The sequence below is a fragment of the Ambystoma mexicanum genome, chromosome 12 (assembly GCF_040938575.1).
Source record: "Ambystoma mexicanum isolate Mex_15411 chromosome 12, UKY_AmexF1_1, whole genome shotgun sequence".
Lineage (NCBI taxonomy): Eukaryota > Metazoa > Chordata > Amphibia > Caudata > Ambystomatidae > Ambystoma > Ambystoma mexicanum.
In genome coordinates this window covers 585090683-585106082 of record NC_090936.1, presented here as the reverse complement: position 1 = coordinate 585106082, position 15400 = coordinate 585090683, and the positions used below count along the sequence as shown (strand labels likewise).

General features: G+C 47.7%; 1 protein-coding gene across 6 annotated transcripts in view; it reads right to left on the bottom strand.

The window, feature by feature from the left end:
• The window catches only part of KDM2A (lysine demethylase 2A), a 1348567-nt gene that overhangs the window by 200241 nt on the left and 1132926 nt on the right, over window positions 1–15400 (bottom strand). For all 6 annotated transcript variants that reach the window (XM_069628943.1, XM_069628942.1, XM_069628941.1 and 3 more), the window contains one exon: window positions 4440–4571. In XM_069628943.1, coding sequence (XP_069485044.1) covers window positions 4440–4571 — 132 coding nt within the window. The remainder of the gene's footprint in view (window positions 1–4439; window positions 4572–15400) is intronic.

Below are 15400 nucleotides of genomic sequence, written 5' to 3'. Positions count from 1 at the left end.
CTCTGGACTGGATAGCGGGCCTCAATTGTCAGTCATCCATCACATCCCAAGCCCATAGTCAGTCCACCATACCATACACTTCTCCATCCCTCACCCCAACACAAGCCCGCTACCACCTCACCAACACGCAGCTCAAGAAAGCCGACAAAAGACATCCTCATCCGCCTCCTAGACATTTCGGAGTTCAAACTGCCATTCTCCAAGGATTCTAACACACTTGCGGTCCTAAACAACAACATGCTGAAGCATGCAGTCGATACCATTGCCCCACTCATAGCAAGGAAAGCGAAACCCATCAGGCACGCCAACTCTTGGTACACCCCTGAGTTACTCTAACTACGAAACAAAAATCAGACCACTCAGTCCGTTTGGATTAAAAAAAAAAAAAAAAAAACACCAGTCCCCCTAAAGGGGATTTTCGGCCAACGTACCCAGAGTCTATAAACAGGCAATCATGTCGGCCAAATCCACTAATACTAGGATTACAAATGCAAAATCAGACGTCTGGGAAATGTTCTCCATCTTCAGGAAACTTGAGAGCCCAGTCCTCGCACCTCAATCAAAGACAAAACATGGTATCCCAACATTCGAACTGCAATGTGGAGCAAAAAAACACGCACCAACCAAAACAGACTGGGTTCACCCCACCTCACAACAGCAGCCTATGTCTTCAACAAACCCTCCTCAAACATCGCTTCTTTCTCCTTCAAGGACATCTCAGAATTGGAAGTGCACTCCATTCTAAAAAAATCTCAAACCCTCTAAATGCAAAGGCGATGTATGCCCTGCCACAATCATTAAGTTATTTTCTGACATCCTAGCTCCCTTCCTTGCGGCCTTCATTAACGCCTCATTTTCCTCTGGACTGCTCCCACCATGTCTCAAAGAAGCCTGGGCACTTACACTCCAAAAAAAACCCTCTCTAGACCACTCAGCCCCCAACAACTACAGGCCCATCATGACATTTGTCTTCTAAAAATCCTTGACAGAGCAGCCTACCTTCAGATTGAACACTACCTAGAAGAAACCCACATACTAGGGCTACGCCAATCAGGCTTCCGATCCGGCCATTGCACCAAATCAGCGCTACTAGATCAGATGGATTAAATTCCAGACAATGGCAAACCTGACCTGCTCTCCTCCTCAAATAATCAGCCTCCTTAGACCTAATGGGCCAGAATATACTCCACCACCACATCGGCCCACTTCTCGCACGAGGCAACAACCTGGATCATGAGAGTTTGCAGAAAATGTGAGTGATCCCCTGCCCCCATTCTATGCCGAGACCCACAGGGCTCCTGCATCTTTCCCACTTTATACAACAACTTCACCAGACCACTCTAATATCCTAGACTCCAGCGGTATAACCTATACCAACTACGCCGATGACACCCAAGTCCTCATCCCCCTAACAGGTACCAATGAAGAAAACTCCAAAACATTCAACACAGCTTACGCCATCATCCAGACTTGGATGGTGGCAAACTGCTTATGCCTAACCGGGGACAAGACCGAAATCTGAGTCGGAGTCCTTTGAAATGTTTTTTTTTTTGGGGTGGAGGAGCATAGTCCTCATTGTCCACTGGTACCGTGACAGGGTCGGCAATAGGGTCAATGGGTACCGATCCCTGAGGTAACATGGGTAACATTTTGTCCCTGATGGGTTGGGCCAGGACTTCTAGGAAGGGCTCAGAAAGCATTGTTTCCAGCACAGTGTTAGTGAGGTCGTTAGCCATTTGGGAAGGGTTAGGTAGAAGGTCTTCTAGTCTGATAAAAGGAGAAGAGTCAGCCCTATTAGGCAGTTGGTTAGGATTGTAGATGTTTAACACCACTGGTCTAGGCACCTGAATGTTGGTTAGAACCAGCTCTGATCCAGGTTGTTTTGGTACTAGAATAGGTTGACCCAAATTTTCCTCAGACTGAGGAGAACATTGAGGCAAAATGTGAGGCGTTAGAACTCACAGGAGTGCTGAACAATTGTTCGGGTGGAACCGTAAAAGATTTAGAAGCATCAAAGTCTGAGTCAGAAATTATGGTAGAATTATCCTTCTGACTCTCCGGTACAGAGCCCGAGAGAAGCCACGGGAGATTTCTTCTGTTTGTGCTTTTTTGGAGAATTTGGTACCGGACTAGATCTCGAATGAGTGTGCTTGTGCCTTTTATGCAAGGACTTATGAGATTTCCTCGGTAGCGAGGAGCTGGAGAGCACAACAGTGGTAGAAGAGGGCAAATATTTCTCTTTCGGTACCGAAGTACCAGATGTTTTGCATGCAGAAGCTGACTTGGCTTTGTCCGGTACAGGGGAATCGAAGTGGACCGAATCAACCCCAGAGGGCAGGCCTATTTGCATGTACCGTTGCCTGTTCGGTTTACCAAAGCAATAGAGGGTTTTCCCAGTACTGTTATTTTGTCCGGAGTAAATACCTCTTCCAGGACCGGATGGGTCTTCCGAGACCCTTTCCCACTTGGTGGTACAAACACTTTCCCACATGGAGGTTCTTGTGCTTTCCCACCCAGAGGTAGTTTCCATTGAATAGGCTGGGGGTTTCCCCCTGAACAGTCCTGTGAAGACGCCGGAGCTGAGGATGCAGTCTTCCATTGGGTACAGGTGGCCGGTGCCGAAATTAGTAACCTCACCTGAAGGTACAGTCCCCCTCTTAATGATGTTGCCCTCCTCCTGTTCCAAACGAAGTCTTCAGTAGTCTTCGGTACCCGTCCCAGCTCAACATGGAGAAAAATAAATAAAATAAATAAGACGAGTCTGCAGAGACCTCAGGTGAATTCTACAGCAAAAGATGCAGGTACTCGCCAGGTGATGTATACCCAGACAGAGGACGCAGGCATGTTGGGGATCAGCCGCAGAGAAATTCTTCCGGCAACGGATGCACTGTTTGAAACCTGTGGCATCTGTAGAGGGAGGCAGCACGAATTGAAAAAATAAAACTAAAAGAACCAATTGTTATAGCAAAAGGGATGGACAGCAAAATGAACGCCCTCCGGAAATACAGGAACTGGGTGTGGAGCATTGGTGACGCAAGGGTAAGGTGTGGGCCTGGTGTGCGGAGGGACGCAAGCGTGACGTAGGCCCTTCCGAAGTTCTTAAAGTGACAGCTATTTTTCAGCCAGCTTTTCTGGCCTGCCTGCAGATGCAGGCGTTCCCCAACCAGTCGGGAAGGAGGGAGAGCCAGGACGACAGAGAAATAAAAGAATAAAGTAAATACAAATAAAATAAATAAATTGGATCAGTAGCAGGGTTCAGAATATATCTTACTGGCGGCACACACAATTCGTGGTCCCTTACCTTATAGTAGTAGCATACAGTAGTTAGGTTATGGAAATGTAGGGGTGAAAAGGCAAACAGGTGATGGAGGTGCCAAAGGAGGGGTCCTTTGCCTTTGGCTCTTAGCCAGCTGCCCGGGCAAGGCTCCCCTGGGGCTAAGAGCGATTCCTGGTGGCTCAGCCAATCGGGGTAAGAGGTGGGCGTATCTGGTGAGGGGAAGTGAGGTCGAAAAGAAGCGTGGAAGGCACGGAGGCCTCGGGGAAGATGGATGCCATGCTGCAAAATGGCTTCCCTGGAGTCAGATGGCTTACCAGGCAGCTGTAGGAACCAAGGGTGCTGCAACCCTTGCAAGAAATGGGAAGAATGTTTCACAAGTGGCATGGTAAGATACCAGCTCATCCTGGTGGCTCAGCCAATCAGGGGAGGGGTGGGCATGTGTGGGAAGGGGGAAGAATCGGAAAGGAGGGTGGCTGAAAAGCAGCATGGAAGGCACCAAGTCCTTGGTGGAAGATGGATTAGAGCTGAAAAACAGCACCCCTGGAGACAAATGGCTTACCAGGCAGGTGGAGGATCCTAGGGCTCTACAACGCTTGCAAGAAATGGGAAGAATTTGGGGTGGAGTAATTTCATTTACTGGACACTAAGGAACTTGGGCCATTTAAGCGTAAACTTAAACCCTCTTTATTTCAAGAAGTTACTCAACATACCCAGTGTGTCATGCAGATCGACCAGCAGTAAAGATGCCCTTGGGCCGTAGGTACAATACAGATGTAGACTGATACATGCACCCAAGCAATCACAAAACATTACTTTTCTCCTGCATCAATCCATCCTTACATCTGCTGCATGTCACCAGTTTTGTCATTCTCTATCTTCTGGCTACTCCTTTTTCAATGCAAAAGACATCTTGATTCCACAATAGATCAACCTCCAGCCGCGCGCTTCGAAATGTGCGAGATTTGGCAAAGTATAAAACCCTTCTAAAATAACATGTGTATGGCTTAATTGAAACACAATGTGTTCCAACTTGGAAGATTTTAAGCATGTTTTTGGCAGGGCGCAGCCAGTGGAATCTGTGATTGGCATTTAGTAAATAGAAGACGGATAGAGAAAGCCAGCTCTCAAGGTGGCTTAAACGATACTTTGTCTTACGACTCACCATCAGGCAGCTCGGATGAACAATCTCATTACAGATTGAGCACTCCATCAGCTTCTTCTCGAAGTTCTCTGTATCTTCATTCTGATCCACCTCTCCGCAGAGGGCACAGGTTACAGAATGAGGAAGCCTAGGCTGCAAAGGAAGGAGAGTGTTATAAAAAGATTAGCAACAATTATCAAAAATAGCCCAATATGGCAAAGTTGAAGCTCACCTCTTCACACAAAATAATTACCCAAAGCACCAACCCTTCTGAACAGTCAAATGTGCGGTCCCAGAGCATTCCACTAAACACCACACTCAGGAATACTGAACTGGTGTTCCTTCTGCACAGTCAACATGTTCCTTCATTGACAAAGAATAGGAAATAGCACTGTTCGGTAAGATTCTAACTTTAGAGCTATCTTTACAAGTATAACAAGTGTTTAAAAGTACTTACTAGTGAAAGTGTTAGTTGGTAACTAACAGAGTGAACAGTTACAAAAGTAGTTACTTACCTTGAATGTGTGTTGTGCCATTCTGAAAAGTATATGTAAGGTTAATCTACTCACCTGTGAATTGGTTGTGCCTCTTTCCCAAATGTCATGCTAATGGCTTCAATAACCATTTCTTTCAGGGAGTAGGGGTATAAGTTCCCCAACAGGGTCTTGCTTCCCCCAACTTGCTGTACAGTCTATTTAGAATAAGGCTGCCTTAGGTTTAACCTACCTAGAAAAACCTTGAGTCATTAGTGTAACACCAGGTTTTGCTTTCCCTGGCCTGCTTTATACAGATTCTAAAACAGTCTTAGGTTTATACCTACCTTGAAGTTGCGGATAGCTCCTTTAAAGGGTATATGGGTTTTACTTGCCTTGGGCGATACTAAAATAAGTTAGAAAGTTATTGCTTACCTTAGTCTGTGTCCCACTGACCTGAAAAGCACCTGTAATCGTATATTACATTAGGTTTTACCTGCCTAGAATAGCTGTGTACCATTGTTAAAAGGCGTTCTGTAGGTGTAGCTGACCTTGGTCTGCCTGGGGCAATCTTAAATTAGTGTAAATAGTTCTTGCTTACCTTAGTCTGCGTTCCACTGATCTGAAAAGCAACTGTAACTGAATATTACACCAAACGGTCTTACTCGCCTGGTATAACTTATTTTGAATCTAGTCAATAGGTATATACTGTTCCTTGAATCTGTGTTCCACTATTCAGAAAAGTATCCTGATAACAGGGTTGGTTTACTAATTGATTTCTTAACCGAATGTCACTGTATAACTGACAGGGTCTACTACACTTGACTTACTGTAAAGTAATCTAAAAGTAACTTGTGGTTTTACTCTTGCCTAAAAATACTGTTAGGATTCTGAACAAGGTTTATGCTCTGGTCGGTGTACCTTCAAGCAATGTGGGGTGTTTTTAAACATGTGTTTATGACTATGACCAGTACTTACCCGCAAGACTTAAGTTGGCCTACTTGCAATAATAATAAACCTTTATTTTTTACAATACTTCTGGTCATAAGTTTCTATTGAATCATTGGTATACTACAGGTTCCATGTACTTTCCCACAGCCCTCTATCCCCACCTAAGATAAGCCTGGCTGCTCTGTCTACGCTACTATATCCTCCGGTGGCACAGCCTTATGATAGGATATGGCATTTGTAACGCCCCTATACACAAGTGTTATAATTTACCAGGCCCTTAGTTGGACTTTAGAAAAAGTGTCCCAACTAGCACCACCTAATGCACAGTATCCGAAAATGTGCCACATTCTATGTTGCGAGTCTAGAAGTGCATACACACTCTTGCACCTTCATTATGTATCAAATTTGATATCGTCAGATGTGCTACAGAAGGCTAGCATCTTTAACTGGATCAGGCACATTGGGATGCAGAACAAACCAAAGTCATTTTTCTTGTTTTATGGGGGCAATACTTACCCCCTCCAGGCCCAATAAATAAGCGACAATGTACATTGCTCTTTTTTCCTAAATCGATGCGGGTGGGCTCTTGCAAATCTCTCAACTTAAAGATACTGTTAGGATAATTTTACTTGGGGATAGTGTCTAGGCACAAACACCTCACTTGGATCAACAGTTTCATTTTGAGTACACCAGCTCTCCAAAAGGTAGGGTGGAAAATAGGGATGTAACGGTATACCGTTAAAGATACCGTGAACCACTTAATTGAACAATAATAACCGTCACATTGTTTATACCGTTCATACCGTAAAGTGTGCTTTTCAATCTGATTTGGAAAGGCTGCAGTAAGCAAGTGCTGCGCAGTCTTGGTCTTGCACTGTTGGATGTGCCGTCTGCCAAGTAGTTTCAGTTGGAGCAGTTTTTAATGCCATTCCATAAACCACACGTGCCTGACACAAAATCAATATGTTAGCAATAGGAAGAATAGATACAGTGCCAAGAAGGAAAAGGGTTTACTTTGGGTTGGCGGCTTTGGGGTTTATATATTTATAATGGATAATGTTCTCTAAACATATGGCAATGGGGGGATTTCCCTGGTTCTATCATTGAATTTACATATAAGTCACACTGCGAAATTCACTCATCTCTGTGGGTATTCCCTGATGCCATACCAAAGGGTAACATGTCCGTGAGTACTGAACACCTTTTGGCCCGCAAGTAAACTAAAGGCTGTAACGTAAAGAGAGTGCGTCTGTGTGTGTGTCTGTGTGTGTATATGCGCACAAGCGTATACTACCATCAGCCTCCATTGATCGGTGGCATGCAGGTTATCAAGATGGCAACATGTTCATCTTCACCAGTAGCCAGTGGGGGAGCATAAAGCCTAAATGACCACTTAAGAAAAGCTATTCAGTTTGCTTTGCCAGTTGCAGCAGCCCCCCCTCCTCTCCACACATGTGTTTATGTTTGGTGGAAGCAAGGCATTTCAGTGGAAAGTATGTTGAAAAGCCCAATTCTGGCCCTGGGTGCCTGGTTTTGTTTGTGATGATAAATCTGTCAATTTATGACCTTTTAGAAAATATTTGTTAAGATTAGTTAACTCCACCTGCTATACCGCGATAACCATGATATACCGTCATTTGGCAAGAAGGTTATCGTACCGTCATAAAACTAATACTGTGACACCCCTAGTGGAAAAGCAGCTGAAGCTTAACACTCAGGAGTTGAGCATGGTGGTGAAAAGGTACACGAAGGACCAACAACCAACCAATGAAAGATTGGTCACATAATATATCCATGGAAGAATATAATGTTTAGGTATCAAGGCAAAATAAGAAAAATAAAATCACAGTTGCAAGTTAAGAAAAGCTTTGTAACTTAAATGGGTAAAACCAGCAACATTTGTCCTTGGCAGTCATGAAAAATCTGAAGCGGATGGAAAGGACTTAAAAGTCTTAATGGAAGTAAGCCAGATAAAGGCTTGTGGAAAAGCGTGTTATTTGTGGAAAGTACCAACTGTTGCAATCCTAATGTTCGCATCGGATCTGAAAAATGGCAAAGCGTTGGATTCGAAGAGGGAACCACCCAGATAAAGAAAGCCCCCTGTAGCAGCAGGGAAATATAAAAGGAATCCCAGAGGCCAGTACAAGTGCAGTGCACTGTTGCAGAGTAGTCTAGAGGTTTGAGACCCACAAAGGCTTCAAGTTCAGCAGCCAGATGGGGCACAAGCCCGGTATCCAGCCATTGCATCGAATACAAAGCATTGAATGCCAAAGCATCGGAAAAAATGCATTGGAAAAAAAGCATTGAATGCATGTTTTCAAAGGTAAAGGTTTGATTTTAATTCTAATGGGTTTTTAGGAGTAAAAAACAGGGTTTTGGGGGAACCCACATAAAAAAAAAGGTCAAAGCGTATGATGTGGTCTTTGACCATTCTGGGTTGAACAAGGCAAGCTCCCCACCCCCCCTCTCCAGACACCCCACCGTTGACAAATGGTGAAATGTGCCACTGAGGTTTGGCATGGACAGCAAATGATGCAAAGGACCCTCGCTGGGCATTCCTTCCTCTCAGGAGGCGCCTGGCTGGCCATCTTCCAGGGGCAGGCTGACCACTGCACTATTGGGCAAAGGCGGGAGAGGGACGTAAATCAAAATAAGGCAGACAATCTTATGTGGGACAAGTACAAGAATCCAAATTCACCTCCCGGCACTAGGTCTAAAATGTACGCCACCTGCAGGCATAAATGTACTTGGTGACAGGCCTCTGACAAGAGAGGAACACGTCCAGGATGTCATGCGACAACAGCCACTCCTGAAGGCATGGGCTGTTCGGATGAAGCATCCACACTTCCTTCTGGGCGAGCAGATCTCTCTGCAGAAGGTGCCAGGGAAGGGGGGAAGGACACATCCATCATGTCCGGTAATCACGTTCTCCGGGTCAATCAAAATCAATGTGGACCTGTACAGGTGCATCCTCCTGAGAAACCGCAGCATGACTGGGATAAGCGGCAATGCATCAAGGTCTCCAAATGAGCAATCCCATTCAGAACTTCCCGGCAGAGCTCCCATTCATGGGAGGTCGAATTTTGTCTGCCCCAGCGATCTGCGATGACGTTCTCTATCCCAGAGGGATGAGCCGACATCAGGGACACATTCTCTAGAGCCCAGAATCACAGTCTCATTGCTTATCTGCAAAGAGGAAGAGACCCCGAAACCACCTTTCTTGCTGAAGGAGTGCATGACTACTGTGTTGTCTGTCAGGACCAGCACATTCTTGCTCTGCATTGTGAGGGGAGGAAAGCAACTAAGGCCTGATCGCTCTCAATTCCAGAAAGCGGATGTCTCTGGACTACGATGGGGATCACCGGTCACTCAGAGTAGGGTCTAGTAGGTGAGCATTCCCGCCTTTCTGGGACTCCTCTGAGACGGTCAGTTGTGACCAGGGTTGCCAAAGCAGCACGCCTGAAACATGTTCTCATAGGGAACACGATTGTTCCTGGCATACTCTGCAAACCTTGCAGAATGACTGAATTGTACACCCAAAACCGAGCCTACGACCAACTGAGAAGCCACTGAAGCAACCTCAGGCACAGCTGGGGCTTCCAGCACCATGAGAATGTAGGAGACAATAAGATCCGGCAAGCGCAGGAAGGCAGAGAGCAGACCTCTATGGTGATTGGAGGACATGAACCATCTTAAAGAGGTTCAACACCTAGTCCTAGAGTAGAAAGGCCCTGCCCAGGCAAGTGTCTGCACCAATAAACTGGAGGGACTGGGACAGTGAAACCCGAGACTGTTAATGTTAAAGGACATTTGTACCGTGCACTATCACCACCGTAGTGGTCCCTTGGCGCTCTGAAAGAGGAGGGGAGGATGAGTTAGTGGGAGGAAGCAGGAAAAGTGCAAGAGAGCAGTGATGTGCTGTTGGCGGCCTCAGCCCGGTGGGTCCGTTAGCTGGGCCTGGGGTGTTTGCGGCCGGTAGTCGTTGTGTACTTTTGTGCAAGGCTATGTGTGTTTTGTTGTTGCCATGTAGTGAAGTTCGTGCGGTTTGTTGTGTTGTAGGTTTGGTTGTGTTTGGTTGGGAGTTTGAGAGGTGTATGCAGAAAAGGAAATTGTTAGTAGGGTTGGTTAGTTTGCGTCTATATCCTCAATTGAAGCGCTCGGCTTGCGTAGTCTCCCCTGTTGCGGCTCTGTCCTGATCTGGGTCTGACTGGCATGCAGGTTCCATACTCCTCTTGTCCCCGCCTCGAATATGCTCTCTGATAGCTCCCCTTACCCTCCAATTAGACTGTAGTGGGCCTGCCAATGACAACCTCTCGGGTAGTGGGGGAGGTTGCCAGTGTCTCGATAATTCCACACCAATGTGTTACCTGGCGGTAATTTAAATTAAGGAGTGGGCGTAAATGTTGGTGGGATTGTCGGGGTTAGTCGACTCAGTCTCCGTGCGTGCCGCCTGTGTTCCTGTCTATCCGATGTCGCCCGTCCAGCTGCAGTGGGCTTTACTCTCCCCGGTCAGGGATGTCCGTGTCTTTCCAGTTTAGTTATCCTTTTTACCAGTTTCGTTTTCCAGGTTTAGTCTGTGGTGTTGTAGAGCCAGGTTTTTAGTGATTTCCTGAATTTTAGGTGGTCTTCAGTGTTTCTTATTTCCTTTGGGAAATTTTTCCAGGTTTTTGCGGCTAAGTGGTAGAAGGAGGTGCCTCCAAGTTTTTTCTTGAGGTATGGTTTGAGTTCCAGGCGGATTTCGTTGCTCGATCGGAGGGGTCTTGTTGGTTTGTAGACTGTTATTTTCTTTTGTAGGAATTCTGCTCCTTGTCTGCTGATTGCCCTGTGCGTTATGCACATTGTTTTGAAGGTGATGCGATGTTTCACTGGGAGCCAGTGTAGGGTTTTTAGGGCTGGAGTGATGCAATCTCTTCTGGATAGTTTGAGGAGTAGTCTTGCTGCAGTATTTTGGATCCGTTGCAGTTTCTTCAAGAGGTATTCAGGTGTTCCGAGGTAGAGGCTGTTTGCATAGTCTACTTTAGACATGATTAGGGCGGCGATAGTGAGTGTTTTGTGCGCGAAGGAGAGGAAAGGTAGAATTCTTCTTGCAGTTCGAGACTGTGTGAAGATCAGTGAGAAGTCCAAGCTGTGCAACAGCTGAAGGTATGGTACAGGTGTGCAGGCACGTGGTCTGGAAGGCACCCAAGTAAAGGGGAAGACCTGAATGCCTGCTCTCTCAAAGCAAGCTGAATCGACTACCAGCAGTTTGGTAAAGACCTGGGTGCCAAAGACAGACAAAAATGGAAGTACTTTGAACTGGCAGTCGCACTACAAATTGCAGGTACCTTCTGTGCTTTAGGTGATTGGCACATGAAGTAGGCATCCTGGAGATCCAGCAATACCAGCCCATCCTGCAGTTCTAGGGCCCAAAGGATTTGGGGTACTGTAGCCATCTTGAACTGGCACAGAGGTTCAAGAGCTGCAGATTCAGTATGGGACACAAGTCCCATCTTTCTTCAGAACCAGGAAATAGACCTAGTATCAGCCCTTGCCTCGTTCCAACTAGGGTACCAATTCTGTAGCACCTTTCGCCAGAAACTGATGGACACCCAATAGTAAAAGGGTCCGGAGGCAAGCAGTGGCTGGATGGAGGATGGTCTGGAGGGTGTTGAGCAATAGAGACAAAACCTCTGGCGCACAAACAGGAAGGCCCAGATATCCGACGTGGCGAGACACCATTCCGTGACAAACAAGGACATTCTTCTCCCTACAAGTGTCATAGGGTGGATTTCTTTACATGGGCTTCACACCTGGGTCAACTGGGGGCATGGCTGAGGCAGACGAGCCCCTTTTCCGAGACCCTCTGCAATCACCTTTTGCTGGGTGATGCTGCATTTGTTGTTGGCACAATGGGACTGGTCCCCCGCCCATATGAGCATAGAGGAGGAAGAGTCGAAATCCCCTACCTCTAATTGTGGCGGACAGCTGCTGAACTCCCAGACGCAAAGACTTGTCAGTAGCCCTAGTGGACTGGAACATCCAGAGGCACTCGTCAGCCTTTGCCCAAATATGTTGCCAGTTTAACCTGAAAATCTGGGGCAAAACCAGAGGTCCTCATCCAGGAGAACCTCCTCAACACCCCCCCTCCGTGCCCCCCTATTGCCCAGTTTCGTTGTCTGTCCTCCCTCCCTTGCGTTGTGGCGCCTTGAAACACTTGTGTATAGGTACGTTATAAATGCCATATCATGGCTCGTACATAGTCAGCTGTGTCAAGGCCTTACTGTTCAATCTGGCAAGATGCCTACATGCCATCATTGACCATCACCTCAAAGCCTGCTCATCTTGCTCTACAGCATCTGAGACTGCAGGCTAGAGTCCAAACGAGAATTTAGCCAGGTCGGGTGTGTAGCCTTGATCTTCCCGCAGTGGATTCCGGCCTCTGTGATTCCTCTGCAGGCCTACTCCTGCTCCGAATTCCTTGTCTGCAGGCTCTCTCTCCCTCTCCTGGCCACTCTCTCACCATTGCTAGTATCTATCGGTCACCTGGTCAGACTACCTCTTTCCTCTCAGAGTGGGATGACCTCTCCCCCTCCTTCCTGGCCTAAACCACTCACCTTCTCCTTGGAGACCTCAGCATCCACCAGGATGTCTCCTGTCCCTCCTTTGGACTCTTTTGCGACCTCTGCAACTCGCTCTCTTTGTATACTTCCCTCTGGCCCAACTCATTCTGCAGGGAACACTATGAATGTTCTCATCTCCGACCTCCCCCTCTCTAACCCTCTCACCACTCCACTCTCCTGGAGCGATCACTTTCTCCTTTCCTCACATCTCTCCCTCTCTACCCCGCAAGCCAGCTCCAGCACTGCCACCTACCTTCTTTGTCATCCAGTCCATGAAGCGTGTGTCAGTTGAGGCTTTCGCTGCCACTTTCTCTCGCCCCTCCTTCACCTCTGGCCGACTCATCCTGACACTGCTCTTTCCAAACTCCACTGTGCCATCTCCGATACTCTCTATGTTCTTGCACCAGTCATGAGGATCCGCTTGAAGCCCAAAACCAAGTGCAACTCTTGGTGCGACTCTGACCTAGTTACCCTTAAACACAAGTGTAGGGTGGCTGAGAGGAAATGGCGGGCATCTTGTGAATCCTCTGTCAAATAGCCTGACGCCTGCTCCAAAGGCAATACCGGCTCTGTCCGCACTAAGAGCTCACATCCAAGCCTGCGTCTCTGCGGCTTCTAACAACTCAACCAAACTCTTGTTTATTATTTATAATGCGTGCCAGACCCAAGGGTATCAGGGCGCAGCAGTTACAAGACAGTGCAAAGCTTAGTTACAAAGAATCGTAAGATGTGATACATTACTTACAAAGCAGGGTATACCGTTATTTACAAATATTACAAGGCATTGTGTACAAAGTTATAGTCTGCAAGGAGCTGGCCAATCCTGCTGCAGTCTCTACTTCTCCTGTCCCCTCCCAGGCCCTCTGCATGGCCCAGGCTTCTCATTTCATCGCTAAAACCCAGGACATCCTGTCCACCCTTGCATACTCTCCTCCGTCTACTCGCTCCTTTACCTCCGGTCCCCTGTGGCCGCCCCACACCCCCCCCACCCCCTTACACTTCCTTTCCTCTGTTCTCCCCTGACGAGATCTCTAGACAAGTTTGATCTATGAAAGTCTTGTCAAAACAACAAGTTCTTCCCTCGTTGTCCAAAACGATCAAGGACCATATTGACACCCTTGCGCATGCCCTAGCCGACTTCTGCAACGACTCCTTTGGCCAGTGGAGCCATCCCCTCACCTCTGAAGCACTCTCCTGTGCACCCTCTTCAAGAAACCCACAGCCGACCCCTCCGGCCTGGCTATCGGGCGATCTCCATCACTCCTTTCCTGGGAAAACTCTTGGAAAAGCTGTTCATCTCCTAGCTCAACCCGCACACTGATGCTGTTGGTTGTCTCCATGACCATCAGTCTGGCTTCAGAGCAGGCAGAAGAACAGAAACTGCTCTCCTGAACATCCGTGAAGACCTGCTCGCCAACCTTGATTCTAATCTCCCTTCTGTCCTCATCCTACGCTATCTCTCGTCTGCCTTTGACACGGTCAACCATACCATCCTGCTCAATTGCCTCTGTGATAACCTGGGTATCATTGATCAGGCCCTGGCCGACCTCTTTCCTCTCTAACCGACCCTCCCAGGTCCAACTTGGGTCCTTCCTTTCCTCCATCTCACTCTACACTTGTGGTGTTCTGCAGGGGTGGGCGGAGGAGGTTTGAGGGGGGTTTCTAACCTCTCTCCCTGGCTTTTCAACCAGTACCTGGCACCTGCATTGTGGCTCTCTGCTGTAACTTTCAGTGCTATGCTCAGGACTCGGCTCGTTTTCAGGCTCCCCTCTTCCACCTCTTCTCCCTCCCTCATCTCCGACTGTCTGCAATCCAGGCGTGTGCGCCTCCAACGACCTCGGCCTAAATGCCGTTAAGACAGAGCTCCTCATCGGCACTCTTGCTTCTTCCTTTCCCGTCACTCTCTGGCCTGCCTCCCTTGGCCCTCTTCCTTCTCCCACCTGTGACGACAAGAACCTCAGGGTCATCTTAGACTCCATGCTATCCTTTTCTCCACACACCTTTGACGCCTCTAAGGAATCAAACTACCAACTGCACCTACTCAGGTGCAGTTGGTAGTTTGAGTATTCTCCCTTTCTTCTCCTTCCCCCAGAAACTCACCGACTCTAGAGCTCTGGTTCTATCTAGACTGAACTACTGCAACATCCGCCTCCTAAATCTGCCAGCTTCTACTCTCCGCAACTCATCCAGAACAGGACTGCAAGACTTGCCCTTGGCCTCAAGCCCAGGGATCGTATCTCTCCAGCCATGAAATCTCTTCATTGGCTCCCAGTGGCTGCAATGATTAAGTTTAAGACCATCTGCATTGTCCACAAGGCCTTCTGGGGCCTGGGTCCGCAATACGTTCAACTCTCCCTTTGGAAATACCTTCCTACTCGAGCCCTTTGCTCCTCCACCTCCAACTCCCTAAGCGTCAGTCGCTTCTCCAAGCAACGAGTTGGCGGTAGATCTTAAGCACCTTAAGACCTTCCTCTTTGCTTCTGCCTTCTCTCTTACTCTCCCCTGCTGATCTCTGGTTCTGCACGGGGCTCCTGGCTACCCTTTGAATTCGGGCCCAGATCCATGCCCACCCAGCTACACTCGCACTGCCTCCAGGCAACCCCTGCACTTGGGTCTGTATCAGCAACCCTACAAGTCCCCTGACCTGCACTTGTTAGACACCCACTGTCAGCACATAATTCTTGCACTTGCCACCTGCTACACACTACCTGTTTTGATCATGTGTTCAGTACTTTCCACTCCTCCCTTGCCCTTCTCTCTCCCCTGCACTTGCACATTCTCAATGTCACTGGGCTTAGTAAGATTTGTTTTTGTCCTCGCTTGTACTCCTCCCTTGCCTCGTCGCGCCTTGAAACATTTGTGTACGGGCGCGATATAAATATGCCACTGGGGGCATTTATGGCTCGTAAACCCAGTATGCCATTGTGAAAAACCTTTCTTCCCAAAGCAGCTAACCTCT